The following is a 15,496-nucleotide window of genomic DNA, read 5'->3' on the forward strand; positions in this document are numbered from 1 at the left end:
AAAAAGCTGGTTTCCTCCTATCTTCTTATGGACACCGGTGGAGTTCTTGATAGAAATTGCAGCACATGGATCTCCTTAGGTCACTACATCCACACAGTGCGAGGATGATGTTTAAGGCCTGTTTGAGCAAGGTAAATAAAGGTACTGCCACCAGTAGGTACACATATAATCCTAAATTAGTGGAGTAACTTAGTGTTAAAGTAACCTACCATGCTGACTTATGTCCCAAAGATTTTTGTAACTTTTTTTCTGTGATAAGCCTGTGAACAAGTTTTCTTTTAATTAAGCTATTATGTTCTCACAGAGCGCTCTTTAGCTTTCAATATGTCACTTACTGCATACACATCTTCTAACCTTCCAAACCCACAACTTTGCCAGGCTGCCAATGTAAAATAAAGTTCTGGTTCTCTCCCCCAAGCACTTCCTGCAATATTTTTTTCCTGTCATTATATAAAGCACTATGGTGCTCTTTCTTTTAAGCTTGCCATCTGGATGTCATTCTTGATTTTGTCTCTTTTTAAATATGCGTATTCAGGCTAGACCTGAAATGACGCAGCTTCTTTCTATGTAACAGTTCTAAAATCTGTACTTTCTTTCCCATCCGCTTCATCAAAACTTTGGTCATGTCTTCATCATCTCAAGTCTTGGTATTTCAAGTTCTTCCTCTCTATTATGAAACCCTGCATTTTCTGCCTCCCTGGGGTTTTTCACTGGTGCTGCAAAGTTTATTTTCCTGACTGCATGGACCAAACAAAACCCCTTTTGAATCATCTTTCCCTGCCGCCTCGCATCAGTCACATGTTTCTTGTCTGGACCCTCGGGGCACCTCACCGCTCAGCCTTTCCCAGGTTAGCTGATCTTGACATGAAACCCGGAGCGTCTTGTATGCTCATCTCTATGTCTTTATTCGGATGTAAACTCCTAATCTCCTGAAACCAGGGCTCGCAGCAAGGGCTGCTCCCGAGGGAAGACGAGGTGCTGAGTCTTGGCCAGGGCTCAGGGTGCAGTGAGTAGTGACCATCGCTCCCAGGGCTGCTTCTGCCTTGGCTGCCCTGGTTCTCCTCTCTGGAGGGACCAGCTTCTGTCGATTGACAGCACGGGGACCTGTGTTTATACAACAAAGAGAAAACAATTCTTACTGGGATCTTTGAATGCAAAAAACTTCCCCCCAAAAATGCTGTTCATTAATTGCTGTCCATTTCTTGTTTCTCTGTGATCACTATTTTGTGCTTTGCAAGAATATAACTCTATGAAACTGCATTTCATTACTGAAAATAACAAATGCAAAGATTTTAACAGTACTAGTGTTTTTTTGCAAAGAGGTTTTTTTAACATAATGTATGATTGTGTTAATTGTTTTAGTCCTTTAACATATCTGTCAGTGTTGTTTAAAAAAAGCAACAACATTTTATTGTAGAATTCACAAGACTGGATAGCCCTATGGGTGAGAATAGCTATTTAAAAGGAAGCATAATGAAACTGAAACCTAAAAAAAAGATAAGGGAAAATAAAAATGTCTGATTTTCTATCTTTAAAGCAAGAAATCAGATATTCCATTGCAATAGTTTGCATAGAGATTAGTGTGTTCTTAAAACTCACTTAAAACCTGCTTTTCATGTCACTGCTATTCCTGTCAGTGGAGTTTACTGTTACTGTACTAATAGCCAACTATATTGTAACGGTATTTTTATTAAAAAACACCAAATGCTTGATAAACTAGCAGCAGTTTCACTTCATCCTAGTCTGTACTTCTGGTTTTTCTTAAGCTAGAGAACATAATTAAGAATTAGGAGACAACTTGTCCTTCTGGCTTAATACTCACACAGGTTCCTGATCCTGACAGTGCCCAGTAAGTGACTGGCAGGCGAGAGCGCCAGAACCGGGACACACGGAAAGTAACAGGTTTCTGTGCTTAGTGGCTGCTTTGTGCTCTGTGACTTTGTCTAACCTTTTGTCACTCAGATGCAGTTTTGTTTTCCACAGCCCCTTGTGGCGGCAACGTCCACAGTTCCGTGATTGTGTCTGTGGAAAACAGTGCCTTTTTTTGTTTGTTTAAACTTGTTTCTTCATACTATCACTGACTGTCCCTTAGTTCTCCTATTTCAAGACTTTCTCTGTTCAACTTCTCCGTGCTGCTTAGGGCTTTACAGACCTCTGTTGTATCTCTCACTCACTTATCTCTTTTCCGAACTGGAAAATGTTAGGCTATGTATTTCCCCCCGTGTGAGTCGTTCCTTATTTCTGATCAGCCAGGGCCATAAGGAAACAGATGTGAAAAAGTGGCTTATCACTACGGGAGAATACCAAGCCAACAGGCCCTGTGCCTTGGCACTCCTCTTCCAAAATACAGTTGTGAATCCTGGTGACAAAGCATCTCCCTCATCTCCCTCTCATACAGTTCACCCCATTAACTCACAAGGTATCAATTTGTTTCCTGTGTGTCGAAGGCTCTTCCCCTCCACTGAGACAGGATGGGTGTTGAAAGATGTTATTCATTACGATGGTTCTGGTTTTACAGTTTTGCTTTTTTTAAGGAGAGGAATTCAGTGAAAGAATTGCAAAGTTCAGCACGGTAAATTGGGAAATGGTAGAATTAAGATTACAGGTACATCACTGATTTACCTTCACGTGTGTACATGGTGTCACGTTAACTCTCAGTTAGCTCCACAGTAGGTTATTTCTCCGTGGTTCCCTGTTAGTCACTGCGCCAGGCAGCCGGGTCTGTAGCGGGAAGGAGGCTCCTGCCTGGGGGCCCCTCAGCGCGTTTGGTGCGGAGCTGAAATGCGTGTCAAAGGCAGAAAGTCTGGGTTTCTTGGGCAAACCAGCAGGTCACCTGCACTGCTGTCTCTGCCTCCCCACACCACTCCGGTGTCATATAGGGCAAGGCCTTCCAACAGAGCTTTCATGCGTGGCCACCACTTCTGGTTTTGGTATTTTCTAGGCAGGAGGAGTGTGTCTGTGTTACAGACTTGTTAGTGTGACCGTGCCATTCAGGAACACGGTAACAACTAACTGTCATTCTGTGCTGGCAAGAGGCTGTATGTAAGTGTAAACGTGTGTAATATTATACGTATATGATTTTGTTGGTATATATATTTTCGAAAAGGGAAGAGGGAGAGAAAGGGAAGAAGGAATTACAGAAAGTAGGTCTACCAGCAAAAGTTCTGCTTTGTAGTGTGTGCAGTGGCCATCTCCCTAGTGTTTTGGATGTCCAATTTACTGGGCAGTATATTATTACCCAATAGATCATCACAGAAAGGAGTAGCCTGCCCCCAGACGAGGCAGTAGAAGTGTAAAGGACTGAGATGAATTTGGCACAGACTGCAAGCAGAGTGCTCTGACCACATACAAAAAAGCATGAGTGTGGGGCTGGGACACGCAGCGGTGGGTGACACTTGGAGGAGAGGGTGGCCTTGGTCTAAACAGCCTAAATGCGTGGGAAACCCATTCACCCCTAGTCACGATAAGACCTGATGAAGAGCGGGCAAGGGCTAAAGTCTCTGTGATTTTTTTTCCCACCTGGTGAATCTGTGCCTGACATTAACGCCGCATTGGCTTTAAACCCTTCTGTGCCTTGGCTCGGCATCTGTACCGAGGGGCAATAATACCTCCGTCCCCACCTCATGGGTATTCAAAGAGGCTCACTAATGTTGATGAAGCACTCAGCGGCGGGAGGACAGGCGCCCCGGCAGAGCCCATGGGGAAATCACTGATTACCTCTTCAGCGCTCAGTTTTGGAGGGGGAGCGCGGGGTGACCGGGGGGCTGTCACAACCCGCACGTTACAAACAAAGAGGTGTGGTGCCGAAGGGCCGGCTCTGCCCGCTCCGCCCGGCCCCGGCCCCGGCCCCGCCGCTCCCACCGCCCCCACCGCCGGGCCGCTCTGCCCGCAGGAGCGCAGCGCCGGGAGGGCGAGCGCCACGTCCCGCCCCCTCATGCATATAGTCGCTGTCATTAGCATGTAGATGAGGGGGGTTCCGCCCCCCGGCGGCCATTTGTAGCCGCGGCGCCCTGGCTGCGGGGCGGGCGGTGCTCCGTGCGCTCGGTGGGGCGCTCGGCGGAGCGCAGGAGCGGCGGGGCCTGCGGCTGCTCAGCCCCGGCGGGCCGCGGAGGGGAGCGGGAGAGAGACAGAGACAGAGAGAGAGGCGCCGGACCCGGCGGCGGCGCTGCCGCGATCGCCTCCGCTCGGCTCCCCGATGGCCGCGGGCTGCAGGGACGGCCCGGGGCAGGAGAAGTACCGGCTGGTGGTGGTGGGCGGCGGCGGCGTGGGCAAGTCGGCGCTCACCATCCAGTTCATCCAGGTGAGGGGCCGCGGCGTCCGAGGCGGGGAGCCGCTCCGCCCGGCCGCGGCGCCGGGGCCTGGGCGCTGCCCGGCGCTCAGCGCGGGGGGGGCCGGGGCCGGCGCGGCGGGCGGCAGCTCCCGGAGGCGCCGCGGGCCGGTGGCGGTGGCGGGGCTCGCCGCGCCGCCGGGCGGGGGAGCGGGAAGCCCGGGCGGGGAGGCGGCGGCGTGACCTTGAGGGGCTCGGGGCGGTGGTTGGGGCGCGGCGCCCCGGCGTGTCGGGGGCCCCCGGGAAGGTTCTGGAGGGCGGGAAGGGGCGGACGCCGCTCCCGGTCCGCCGGGCGCCTCCGCCTCGCTGCGCGGCTCCTCGGGCGGGCGCCGCCGGGCCGGGGTTGCTCCGCGCCGGGGGCGCTGGGTCCGGCCCCGCGCTCCGCCCGGGCAGCGGCAGCCGCGGTAACCGGGGGAGCGGTGACACTTGGCGTCCGGCTCCGAAACAGCTGCCCCGGGGCTGAGCCCGCGGCTCTAGTGCCGGCCCTGCAGGGTGCGGGGGCTCCTGCAGCCCCCCGGGCAAGAGGGGTTCGCACGGAGCGCGTCGCGATGTGCCGGGTCAGGCCGGCGGTCGCCCCCGCCCCGCCGGGCTCCCGCTGTTGGTGCGTGCTTCAACTTACAGAGCATCGAACTTTTTTTTTTGGTATTAGTTTCCTGTAAAAGCTGTGACAGAATAGGTGATGTAAAGTGTGCATATCAGTCTCGTGAAGAAGAACCTTTTTTCCTCTTCTGCTACTAATTCAGCCATACCCCTCTTATTTATCTTCTGCCCTGTTGCATTTAGCATTTCTGCTGCTGTCATAGGAGCGTTATTAATCCACCTCTGTCTGTTTACAGTGGAAGGAGGAGACAACTACTTGCATTCTGCTTGCTGGTATTGCTGATGGCAGATGAGCAAATCTGGAGAGATTGACTTTTTGTTTGTTTTCTTTAATTCCACTGAGGAGAGGCCATAATACTCTACCTACTGCTAAGACAGGCTGTTTGGCAACGAGGCAAGCTTGTCTTTTAACACTGGGGGCAATCGTATTCTCAAAAGATGTTTTGTTAGAGCGGAGGATCCAATAGCAAACAGACTTTTTTTTTTTAACTTCAGATTTTCTTTGTTAATGTGTGCATACACCTGTTTGTTAGCTGTCATACCGTGCTGAGAATTTAAGCTCTGTGGTGTAGACTAAGTAACTACACAGAAAACAGCACTTTCAAAATCTGGGTAAGTACTAGATACCAAATGCTTAGAAGATCTAGTATTTTACAGGGCATTAAAATAACTGGCAGTTAAGGAGAACTGGTTCTTTTGAAATTTATTTTGAGCAGTGCATTTGAGATGAAAGGAAATGTGTGTTGTGCAGGTGCTTTGTTTGCTGGACACGTAGGTAGCTGGTCAGATACTGGTAAGAGACTGGCTTGCTGGTCTGCTGGAGGGTGATGGGGCTGGAACAACTGCGGTCGTGGATACGTGTGGATTGGATTCCTCATTGCTTGTATATGGAGGTAATTTCTGTGATTGACTGAAGCTGGTTTAAAGCGCCATTCACTCAAACATGGTGCTGCTGCTTTAGGTGGTGCTTCCTGCATCTTCCTGTGGATATCTGAACTGTTTGTGACAGTTGTGTGCACCGGACACAACTTCAGTTCTGAAGTGCTGCTGTCTTGGAAAATGTTGCCAAATGGATCTCTGGAGTCCCTGGCTGTGTTAAAGGCTCTTGGATAATTTTAACTTCATGCAAACTAATGCTGTATTTCCATTAAAGACATAAGGGGGGGGAAAAAAGGTAGAGTTCGCACTTGGTGCCTTGGTATGTCCATTTATTTTAACAGCAGTAAGGTTCTGCTGAGTACTTGATAATTTCAATATTTGAGTTCTGGTAGACATTCATTCTTTAAGCTAAAGGCGTGAGCTACCCCCTGGTAGTAGTAAGAGTTTTTACTCAAGTGCTGTGACTGACACTTGTTTTTCAGTGAATATCTGCAAAAGAGGAACCTGTGTCTACTCTGTCACGTATAAGGATCTCTTCAAATTAATAGCAGAAAAATAAATAGTTCACTTTGAAAGAGTGGTGAGGGAACAGCACTGTAGCGTGAAGCTGACATGTTGAGGGTGAATTCTTCAAAACAAGTTATTGTCAGGTTGTATTAAGTTATCTACGTATTTTTGCCCTTTCGACTGCTTCATCTTGAGAGAAAATCATGCCATCACAAAGTGATGAATTCAACCTCTGGGGAGAAGAGGGGGAGGAAAAAAAAAAAAAAAAAAAAGGAGAGAAATAGCTGGGAAATAAAGACCTCCTGAGCAGAACCTCACTTGTCTTAGAGAAGAGTTTGGTTTTGTTTCCCTGCTTGCTATGTAGGTACAGGCAATAAGAGATGAGGCTTGGTGTATAACTTATATACCACAGTATCTTCCTGAGCTCTTAAAGTTTATGATGATATCAAGTGTGTGCGATGTGATGCAACCACTTCTGTAGTTTCTGTTTGGCCAAGTGTATTGCCAAATATGTTGTTTGTCTTTTAAGGCTGGGTAGAAACTGCTCCAAATCATTTTAAAATTGATTACAAACAAGTCACATGCTTCATTTTTGGAATTTCTTGGGATTAAGTGACAAACTTGTAGCTGCCTTTACTACTGCCACATGACAAATCTTGATGTCAGTGAAGGATTTAAATGTTCTTTTGCTGCTTTATGGCCTGTGTTTAAAATACAGTTGTCAACAACTCAGTTTTGAAGCTTAGAAATGAAAGTTTCTTCCTAGTGATACTAGCAAATTTTTCCACACTTGGTCTTGCTTTCCTATAATCCTGTATTTAACTTTTAGTAAATCAGTACTCGGATATAATTACTCTTGCTTTTCCTTCAGCGCTGTTGATTATTTTCTAGTAAATGAGACTCTTGTGGTGATAGGATATTGTGGGAAATCATATGCTGCGATTTATGTTGCATCTTTGAAAGACTAAGGAGGATTCATATTTGAAAATGGGAAAACTATTCCTTCACTTCAGATGAAATAAATGAAAACAAGAGGAAAAGAAGACGTAGGAAGAACCAATTCATCTTTCTTTTGCCAGCTCTCTGGGGTTTGTGCACAGTGCATCCTTCCCAGCCTTGTTTTAGGTGTCGGTGGGGAAACAGGTAGTAGTTGTTCTTACAACAGTAGTAGTGGCTGAGCTTGGACTCTTATTATGGCAGTGATCAGCACGTGAAACGCTCCTGTGCTCGCTGCCCTGTGTGAGAGTATCGGTTCCTGAAGGTTGTTGTGCCTCAGTCTGGGCTGAAACAACAATGTTTTTGTAAGGGGGCTGAGTGAGCAAATCCGTGCCATACGGTGAAAGCTCTTTCACGTCCTGGGTTCAGTGTCGTTGTGCTAACTAGTACAGTGCAGTAGGAACGGGACACGAGGTGCGACTGGTCGCTTGCCTATAATTGCTTGTGGTCCTGGGTTCACTTTTCAGGAGTTCATCTAACAACTCGGAGTACCTTTAGAGTACAGACAAGCAGATCAAAGCTTTCAGTGGTTAGGTGTGTTCCTCAAAATTCTCCCTCTGGGGAGATAAACACAGCTCGATATTGCTGTTGGTGGGCCAGGATTTCATCCTGGAAATACCAAATCATTTCCTTTAAATCAGGATATGATATATGAATTTACTGCTGTCGAGTCTGTGCCCTGTTAAGACAGGAAGTGAAGACATTTTAATTGTAGAGAGCTGATGGGATCTGTTGCAGCTATAAACTCTAGGAAAGCAGCAGTGAATAATAGTTCAACATTACACCACGGCATTCTGTAAAACTGTAAGTGGTAGAACTTAGCATTCCTTCTCTTATTTAAAACATACACAAATAATCCATCATGCTCGCATCCCAAGAGGCAGAAAACTTTTAAAGCGCGTTGCAGCCAGTTAACTGGGCTCTTTGCGGGCGGAGGCATTTGGGAGCGTGAGCTGTGCAGAGCACACAGCTGTTGCCACAATAGCTTTTCTCCAGCTGTCATGCAGAGGTCTGTCACAAAATACCCCACATTCCCTTCTAACTCAGCCCTTTGTAATGTTCAGGTTTCCTTGCTCAAAGGGAACACAGCCTAGCAAATACCTAATCAGCCTCTGCATTTTTTTCATCCTGCAGTTGCCATTTACTTCATGCTTTTTTTTTTTTCTTGTTAAACCAAACAATGTATAGCTAGTTTTAGCAGTAGACAGCAAGAAAGCCACTCATGTTTTATTCTTTCAAATTTGCTCCACTAAACAGTGGATGCTTTTGATCAGAATTGTTAAAATTATTTGTCACACTGGTTTGCCTCTTCATAAAACTATAGCTTTTGTTTTGTGACAATGACATGTCTGTTTTTGCACACACAGACTTTGGTGACCTACAAGAATGTATTAGTTAATAAATGTCACTAGAACTGTAAGGTGATATTGGCTGGATGTAATTCAGTGTGGCTGAGTTGAGATTAGTTTGTCAATCAGCGTAACGTTGACTATGGTAATGCATGAACATGTCTGAGACTGCTAAAACACTTAATGTAATATAAAATATATTTAGGGGTCCTGTGTGTGTGTGTGTGTATTTTTTGTTTGTTTACTGATTTCATGCTATATTTACAAGCTTAATTCTTACTGCCAAACTTGTAAAATGAACAATTTTTTCCTACTGCTCTTAAACTGTCCATAACAAGTTCTAATTGGAGCTGAGCTTACTGTTCTGCTAACTAGTGAGTAAATGGAGTTCGATGTAGATTTGTTGACTACTCTAAAATAGAGCGGTAAAGCAGATTGAAAAGCAACAACTGAAAACGCAGCTGGTGTTGGAGCCGGCGTGCTGGATGTTTGACAGACCCCGATGGACCACAGCTAGACTTCGGGGGTGTGCAAACCCCTCGGCGGTTTCTAGGTATTCTGACTACCCGTCAAAAAAGAAGTTCTTCAAGTAAGCGCATAAGAAAATCAAGGGGATAAAATGCCATGAATTCCAGGCTGCAGATTCATGCAGGGCTACGCTAGGACTGGTATGCTTACATTTTGATAAAGCGTGGGGCCTTCTTACAGTAAGTAGTGCAATGTAAAGCAAGGTGACAAAATGCAGTTTAGGAGAGTGAGCGACTGATTGTTGGTGTCTGTTGAGGTTAAAGGTGGGAAATAAAAATCAGAGTCAAAACAAAGCACTTGTGATGCAGTCACCTGGAATAATAAGGGCTGCTTGTTGCGCTCCTTGTGAAACTTGAGCTGCTCGGCTCCTTGCTTCCCAGAGCACTGCTACCAAACAAAAGATCTGTCTCGCTCCAGTTAATTGTAGATCTACAACCTGGGAAATGTAGTCGATGACTTAAGGCTTAATTCGCAGGCAAGAAGGAAGCACTGGTTTGCATGTTGGTGTTCTGGTGTAGCTTGCGATGGTATACGCACTGTAACTTTGCCAGCAGGGCTGCTGCGTGTTAACGTACGTATAGGGTAGAACTGAGCTGAGTTCAAAAGCTGGCATGAATTTGGGTAGTGCTTAAATTTTGAGGTGCTGATCATTTCAGTTTTGAGGAATTTCCAGTCCTTTCCCAAAGTGAAATTCCTTTGGGATCGCTAAAACCACGCTGCAGTCGGAAAGCACCTTTCCATGTGTTAACCCCTAGCAGCAGTTGCTTATATAGCGAGTAAATATTGACGTACCTTTTGGTTATCAGGTTGTCTCCTACCGCCACTTGCACACGGAGTTCTGGCGCAGCTTCCCGGATTGCTGCCCGCCGTGTCCTTTGCACTCTTGCGATGAATCGGCAGCCGCTGGCCCGCAGCCCTGTTCCTCCTGCCCGTGCTCAAGGGAGAGGCTTCTGCTCCTGCTTTTGGCTGGAGCACAAATTCCAGTATTCAGTAGTGGTGGTAGAGGGTGGCTCTTATAAGTAGAGCCCTTATATTGAGAGAGTTTTGAAGGACCTGAATGGCTCGTCTTTGTATACCTTATGCAACCTGTCCGCGTTTACCGAAAGCGTTGCCGGCGCTGCAAATGTGGCTGAGCTCCTTCACGTGCCTGAAGATAAACACCAGCTTCGTGAAGTGAAATGCAGCAGGCTTCTGGCTAGCGGGTAGGAAGCTAGGGTTTTTTGCAAACGTTCCTAAATGAGTCACTCTTCAGGTCTAGACTGGTGTGACACAAGTAGGTAATTTCTCTATTGATTCTGTCGATTCAGGTGACTTAACTGTGCTTGTTTGGTCTGGTATTCAGTTATGGTCATAAGCACTGTTAAAGGAAAATGTGACATCCAGGTATATGCAGCAATTACTATAAATGTTTTATTTCAAGAAGTGTGTAAAACCAGCATTAAAACTGAGATCACACCTGTAATGCTCTTTTTTTTTTTTTTTTTTTTACTTTTCCCTATTGCTTTGCATAAAACGTATTCAACGATTTCTGGATGTAACTTTGATCAACCAAGACAAATTCTTGCTGTAAAAGGTAGACTTAATGGGATCCAGATGGAAAAGCTTGATTATAAATAATACCGGTAGGCAATATTGGCCTGGCAAATGGTTTGCCTTACAAGGTTACTGGGGTTTTGTTTTGAAATGCTGACAGATAGTAGCAGCAGCCTGTTACTACAAATTTAGGGTTGCGTTGGATCCCAGGTGAATTATTTCTATCTGGGCAGTGAGCGAGGCCTTACACATTTGTCTCGAACTCTGTCTTTTTTTACTAAGATAGATGTGCTATGTGATTGTAAACTGTGTTTTTCTTGGATTTTTTTTACCTTGTCGTCTTTGTGTCTGTGTTCTCACAGCTTAAGTGTGGTTGTAGCTTGGGTCAGGGATAGCCTGTAAGGCACTCTGTGGGAACAGGTAATTTCGAAGAAAATAATTTTCCTCTCTTTATAACTTAATTACTTGAAGTAGATAGCAGACGAAAAGGATGTTTACCTAATCTATTTGCTTTGCCTTTTCTTATTCTCTGATGAGGACACACCATGCATATACTGCAGCTAGTCATATCCCAGTGTGTAAACTGCCTGATGTGCAGCACCGCTTCCAGACGGAACTTCTGTGAGGTTAAAGGTACTTTTTTTTTTTTTAATGGGTTGCTTGCTTCTACTAGTTGCTTCTAAGAGGGCTGTCTGGAACGCAGTGCACGAGCTGCTGACGGTGAAGTTAAAGAAGGTCACGTATTCACGTTTGAAGTGCTTGATCTTGCGACTAATCAAGCATCGTGCGCAGCACTGCCCGTCATTAGAGCGAGGTCAGGGCTTCTTACCTGCCGCTGGGAACGGACAGGCTGGAGGACTTGCACCTTGGCTGTCCCCAGAGCCTGGAACCTGAGCTGGGGGGTGACTGAGGGGCGTTGTACTGCACTTCTCCAGTCACCTGGGGAAGTGCTGTCAGCTCTGCTTACAGTGGAGATCCTGGTGGGTGATTAAGTGCTGCGGTGATTTTTTTTTTTTTTTTTTTTAACATGCAAAAGCTCACAAAGGACTCAAAAGAAGAAGGTACGTTTCCAGAGGCTTGTGTGGAGCCCAAAACCACAGCGGAAAGCAAGAGCTTTGTGCGCTGGAGCTGTGGCAGGTTGGAATGGCTTACTGGTGCAGCTGGAGAACTGGGGGGGCCATGGAAGTGAGGGCAAGTTGATGCTTGGTTTGCTTTTTGGAAGGGACAGCCGGAGTGGAGCACAAGGCTGGGGAAGTGGTTTTGTTCTGCAAGCCTGAAGAACAGGGCTTTGCTGTAATTGAGGGTTTAATTCAATAACCTGGTCCTGCCAGTAAGGAAAAATGCTCAACGGTCCCCACGCTGCCACAGCAGTTTACCACTATAGCTATTTACTCCATGTAGCTCACTGAAACTCCACAAGCACTCAGAGTTAAAAATAACCAGGGGATGTTTTTAGCCGGGATCGGTTACCCTGTCTGGGTCGCTCTGCAAACAACTTCATCTGGCAGTTGTGCTTGTTTGACCAGACCTGCACCAGTGTCTTGGCCGTGTCCAGAAAGTAAACTGGTGAGTCTAGATAGGAGTGAGTTCAGATGGTAGGAATGTATGCAAAAGGGCACTATTAAAGATAGCATAAAGTACTAGCTGTTAGGACCAGCGTGCATTAATAATTAACTAGATGTTAGCACTGACACATAAAAATGCCACAGTTCACACAAAAAACCTAGTGTAACGCTAATAACCAAAGTATTCAGCAAAAATCTTTATGCAGAAGACCTATGAGAAGGGTTATTTCTCAAGAGAGTAGCCTTAGGTACATATTCATAACTTTTATCTGTGGCACTTTCCTCAAGTCTTTTAAGCCAGAAAATAAACTTGAGTATCCTTAAAACTTACAAGGAAATTATTTTTCCAGTCCTGTTCTGAGTATTCTATAACTGTAGTGATAAACTATGTTGAGTCACTAGTTATATTTGCTAGGAAAAGGTGAAATTTCAAAAGCACTGCAGTTACCATTTTGAGTTTTTCTGACAAAAATACCTTGCTCACCTTATCACAGAGCATCTTCAGCATTCCTTGTTTAAGGAGATATAAATCTATAAACCTGTAAGCAAATCTGAATATTTTGCTCCTTATGTGATAAGTAGACCATGGAATGGAAGGATGCCAGTAATAAATCTGTGTGAAAAATCTGGCATCTTTGAGTAGAAAAGTGATCTGCTAAACTGTTATTAGGCTTAATTCTATGTAAAAAAAGTTAATGGGATTACAGTAATGTGCACTGTTTGAAGTAGGGGGTTTATAAATTCTTTTCCTAATAGTATTTCTGTGTTCATCTCTCCTTTTATGAAGGTCCTTTATAATAATGTGTAAAAAGTAGCTGTTGATAACATACTCCTGTATGTGCTACGAGCTCTACTACTTATGAAACAAGACCTTGTTATAAGTGGATACAATGTTTTCCTTTACTATAATAGCTCACACTAAGAAGTCAAATCTGAAAAAAATAATTAGCAGTGATGTATTTAAAAGAATTCTCGCTTCATGTGACCCAGCAATACTAAAAATGCAATTATATGTGTATTTTAATTTTGTCTTGCAATTTCAATTGCTGCTTGGGATTTTTTTTCTAGTTGTTTGTCCTCGAAGTCCTGCAGAAACACTGTCCTTGCATCTTCTTCCTGCCTCCCCCAGACTCCAAACAAAGCTATCTGAATATTGACCGCGTGTCCCAACTGTTTCCAAGAAACAAATATATGTTCTGCATCATTTTGATGTGCCATACTTTGACCTCCCTTTAGCTTGTCCCTCTTCCCCATGAACTGGGTTCTCATCTTGCTGGGAGTTTTCAACTTGAGACCCTACTTGGGGTCTTAAAATATCATGGGTGGGGACAATTACCTGCGCTCAGCAGTTCTCCTGTAGCGCTGCAGTGAATTTGGAAAACCTTGTCGGTGGGTTGTACACCACAATAAACAATTTCCAGACCCTCAAGTTAGAAAGTAAACCCATGAGGCCAAAATCCTTAGCACATGAGCAAGGTAAAACAACTTTATTGGTTAAGTCAAAGGTGTCTTGCCTTGCTGTCTGAGAGTATTAAAATGAGAAGTTTTAAGCTGTGGAAATACATCTCATTTCTGTCTCTGTAGGGGGTAAGTTGTGTGTGTGGTGGTTGGTTTCTTTTTTTTTTTTTTTTCCCCCTAGAAACTGAGTGTTCTGCCTGTTGCATCCAGTGGATGGGCCACTTTGAATATCCCACCTTGGTATTTCTGAAGGTGGCTCTTAACAGATTGGCACTGTTGGTTGGTGACATCGACTGTTTAGCTTTGGTTCGGATGCTTGTTCTTCTAGCTTTTTCAAGTCCGGAAGTCTCTTTCCATAAACTAAGAGTCTACTAAACTGCTTTATGGTCTTATGTACGGTTTAACTATTTCTCCAGCTTTGGGCACAATATTATGTTATACAAGTGATACTGCCAATTTCCAAAGTGCAAAACCTTAAAGCTCTTGTCTTGTTTGATTGCTGCAATAACTAAGCATTTAAGCTGTATTCCACACCTGAATTATTGGAGGATTAATCATCTCTGGAATCATCAGAAGGGAGTAGAGCTGCTTACTGTAACTTCTTGAGTATGACTTTAGCATTAAATGTTACACGAAAACAGGTCTTCAGAAGTAGAGATAATTTAAGATGCTTCTCCATTTAGCAGTTACAGAGTTCATAACTTGCTCTGTTACATTGCTTCAGCCATGGGGGGTGATGCTGTAGAAAGGATCACAGAAACCCAGGTGAAGTTCTCTGTAGCTGAGACCTGTGTGCAGGGGGAGTGATGGGACAGGCAGCAGCTTGTGCAGCGGGTTAACCACAGAAGATGTGTGTACAACTGCATGAAGCCTTGTGCGATGGGGGAAGTTAACCTGTTCCAGCTCTGGATGGAGAATGAGACTCAAGAGTGATTGCTCTCATTGTGTAGAGCGAACACAAGAAGACTTGCAAGATGCTTATGTGTATAGCACTGAGCGAGTCCTGTTATCTGATCAGAGGGTGTTCAGCTGAAATCTCTCTGACTTTAGACTGTGTCAGATCAGCTAATGGAGCAAGAGGTTTGATTTCTTTCAGGTTCAGCTGGAAATGTCAGGGCAGCTCTCAGCCTTCAAGCCGTTGTGGTCTTCTGATGAGTCCAGCTACAGCAGGTGCCTGTGCATCATCTTGGAGACCTCTGAGGCTGAAAGTTAATTACCTGTCAGTGGGGTTAGCTCTTTGATCCCCTTGGGTATTAGTTCTGAGAGAATTACTTTGTGTGAGGAGATGTTTTTAAATTGAGTGTTTTACTTTTAACAAGAGTGTTTAAAGCCTGAGAAAATTCTGAATTCCTTCATTTGTGGCCTAAATCTATTAACTATAGAAAATATTTTCTTTGGAGTTTCTGCTTTGTTTCTCTCTTGCTGGCAAGGTGCACTGAAAGATATTGATGCGTACATCTCAATTTCTTTCAATTTAAAAAGGATACTTCAAAGCTGAGCTTTTGAAGTAGTTAAAGACACTTTTTCATTTTGCTCTCTAGAAGTTTTTGCACCTATTAGGATGGATATAGTGTATATCACATAACCAAAGGGTTTGGCAATTTTTTTTTGTCTGTGAAACTAATTTTTAGTTATGTATGTCCTACAGAGGTTGATGAAATTCACTGATGTTTGTAAATTTAAAATTGCCCAGTATCTATCTTGGTGGGACTGTATGGGAAAAGAGCCTTGGATCTGAAGTAGTCGACTTCCTT

At 44.9% G+C, this 15,496-nt stretch overlaps 1 protein-coding gene across 1 annotated transcript in view; it reads left to right on the top strand.

Annotated features, from left to right (window-relative positions):
* Positions 1 to 3,981: 3,981 nt before the first annotated feature.
* RRAS2 (RAS related 2) overlaps positions 3,982 to 15,496 on the top strand; it is a 45,780-nt gene continuing 34,265 nt past the window's right edge. Inside the window, exon 1 of the mRNA XM_065635575.1 lies at positions 3,982 to 4,300. Coding sequence (XP_065491647.1) covers positions 4,196 to 4,300 — 105 coding nt within the window. The 5' untranslated portion in view covers positions 3,982 to 4,195. The remainder of the gene's footprint in view (positions 4,301 to 15,496) is intronic.

The sequence above is a fragment of the Caloenas nicobarica genome, chromosome 5 (genome assembly GCF_036013445.1).
Source record: "Caloenas nicobarica isolate bCalNic1 chromosome 5, bCalNic1.hap1, whole genome shotgun sequence".
Lineage (NCBI taxonomy): Eukaryota > Metazoa > Chordata > Aves > Columbiformes > Columbidae > Caloenas > Caloenas nicobarica.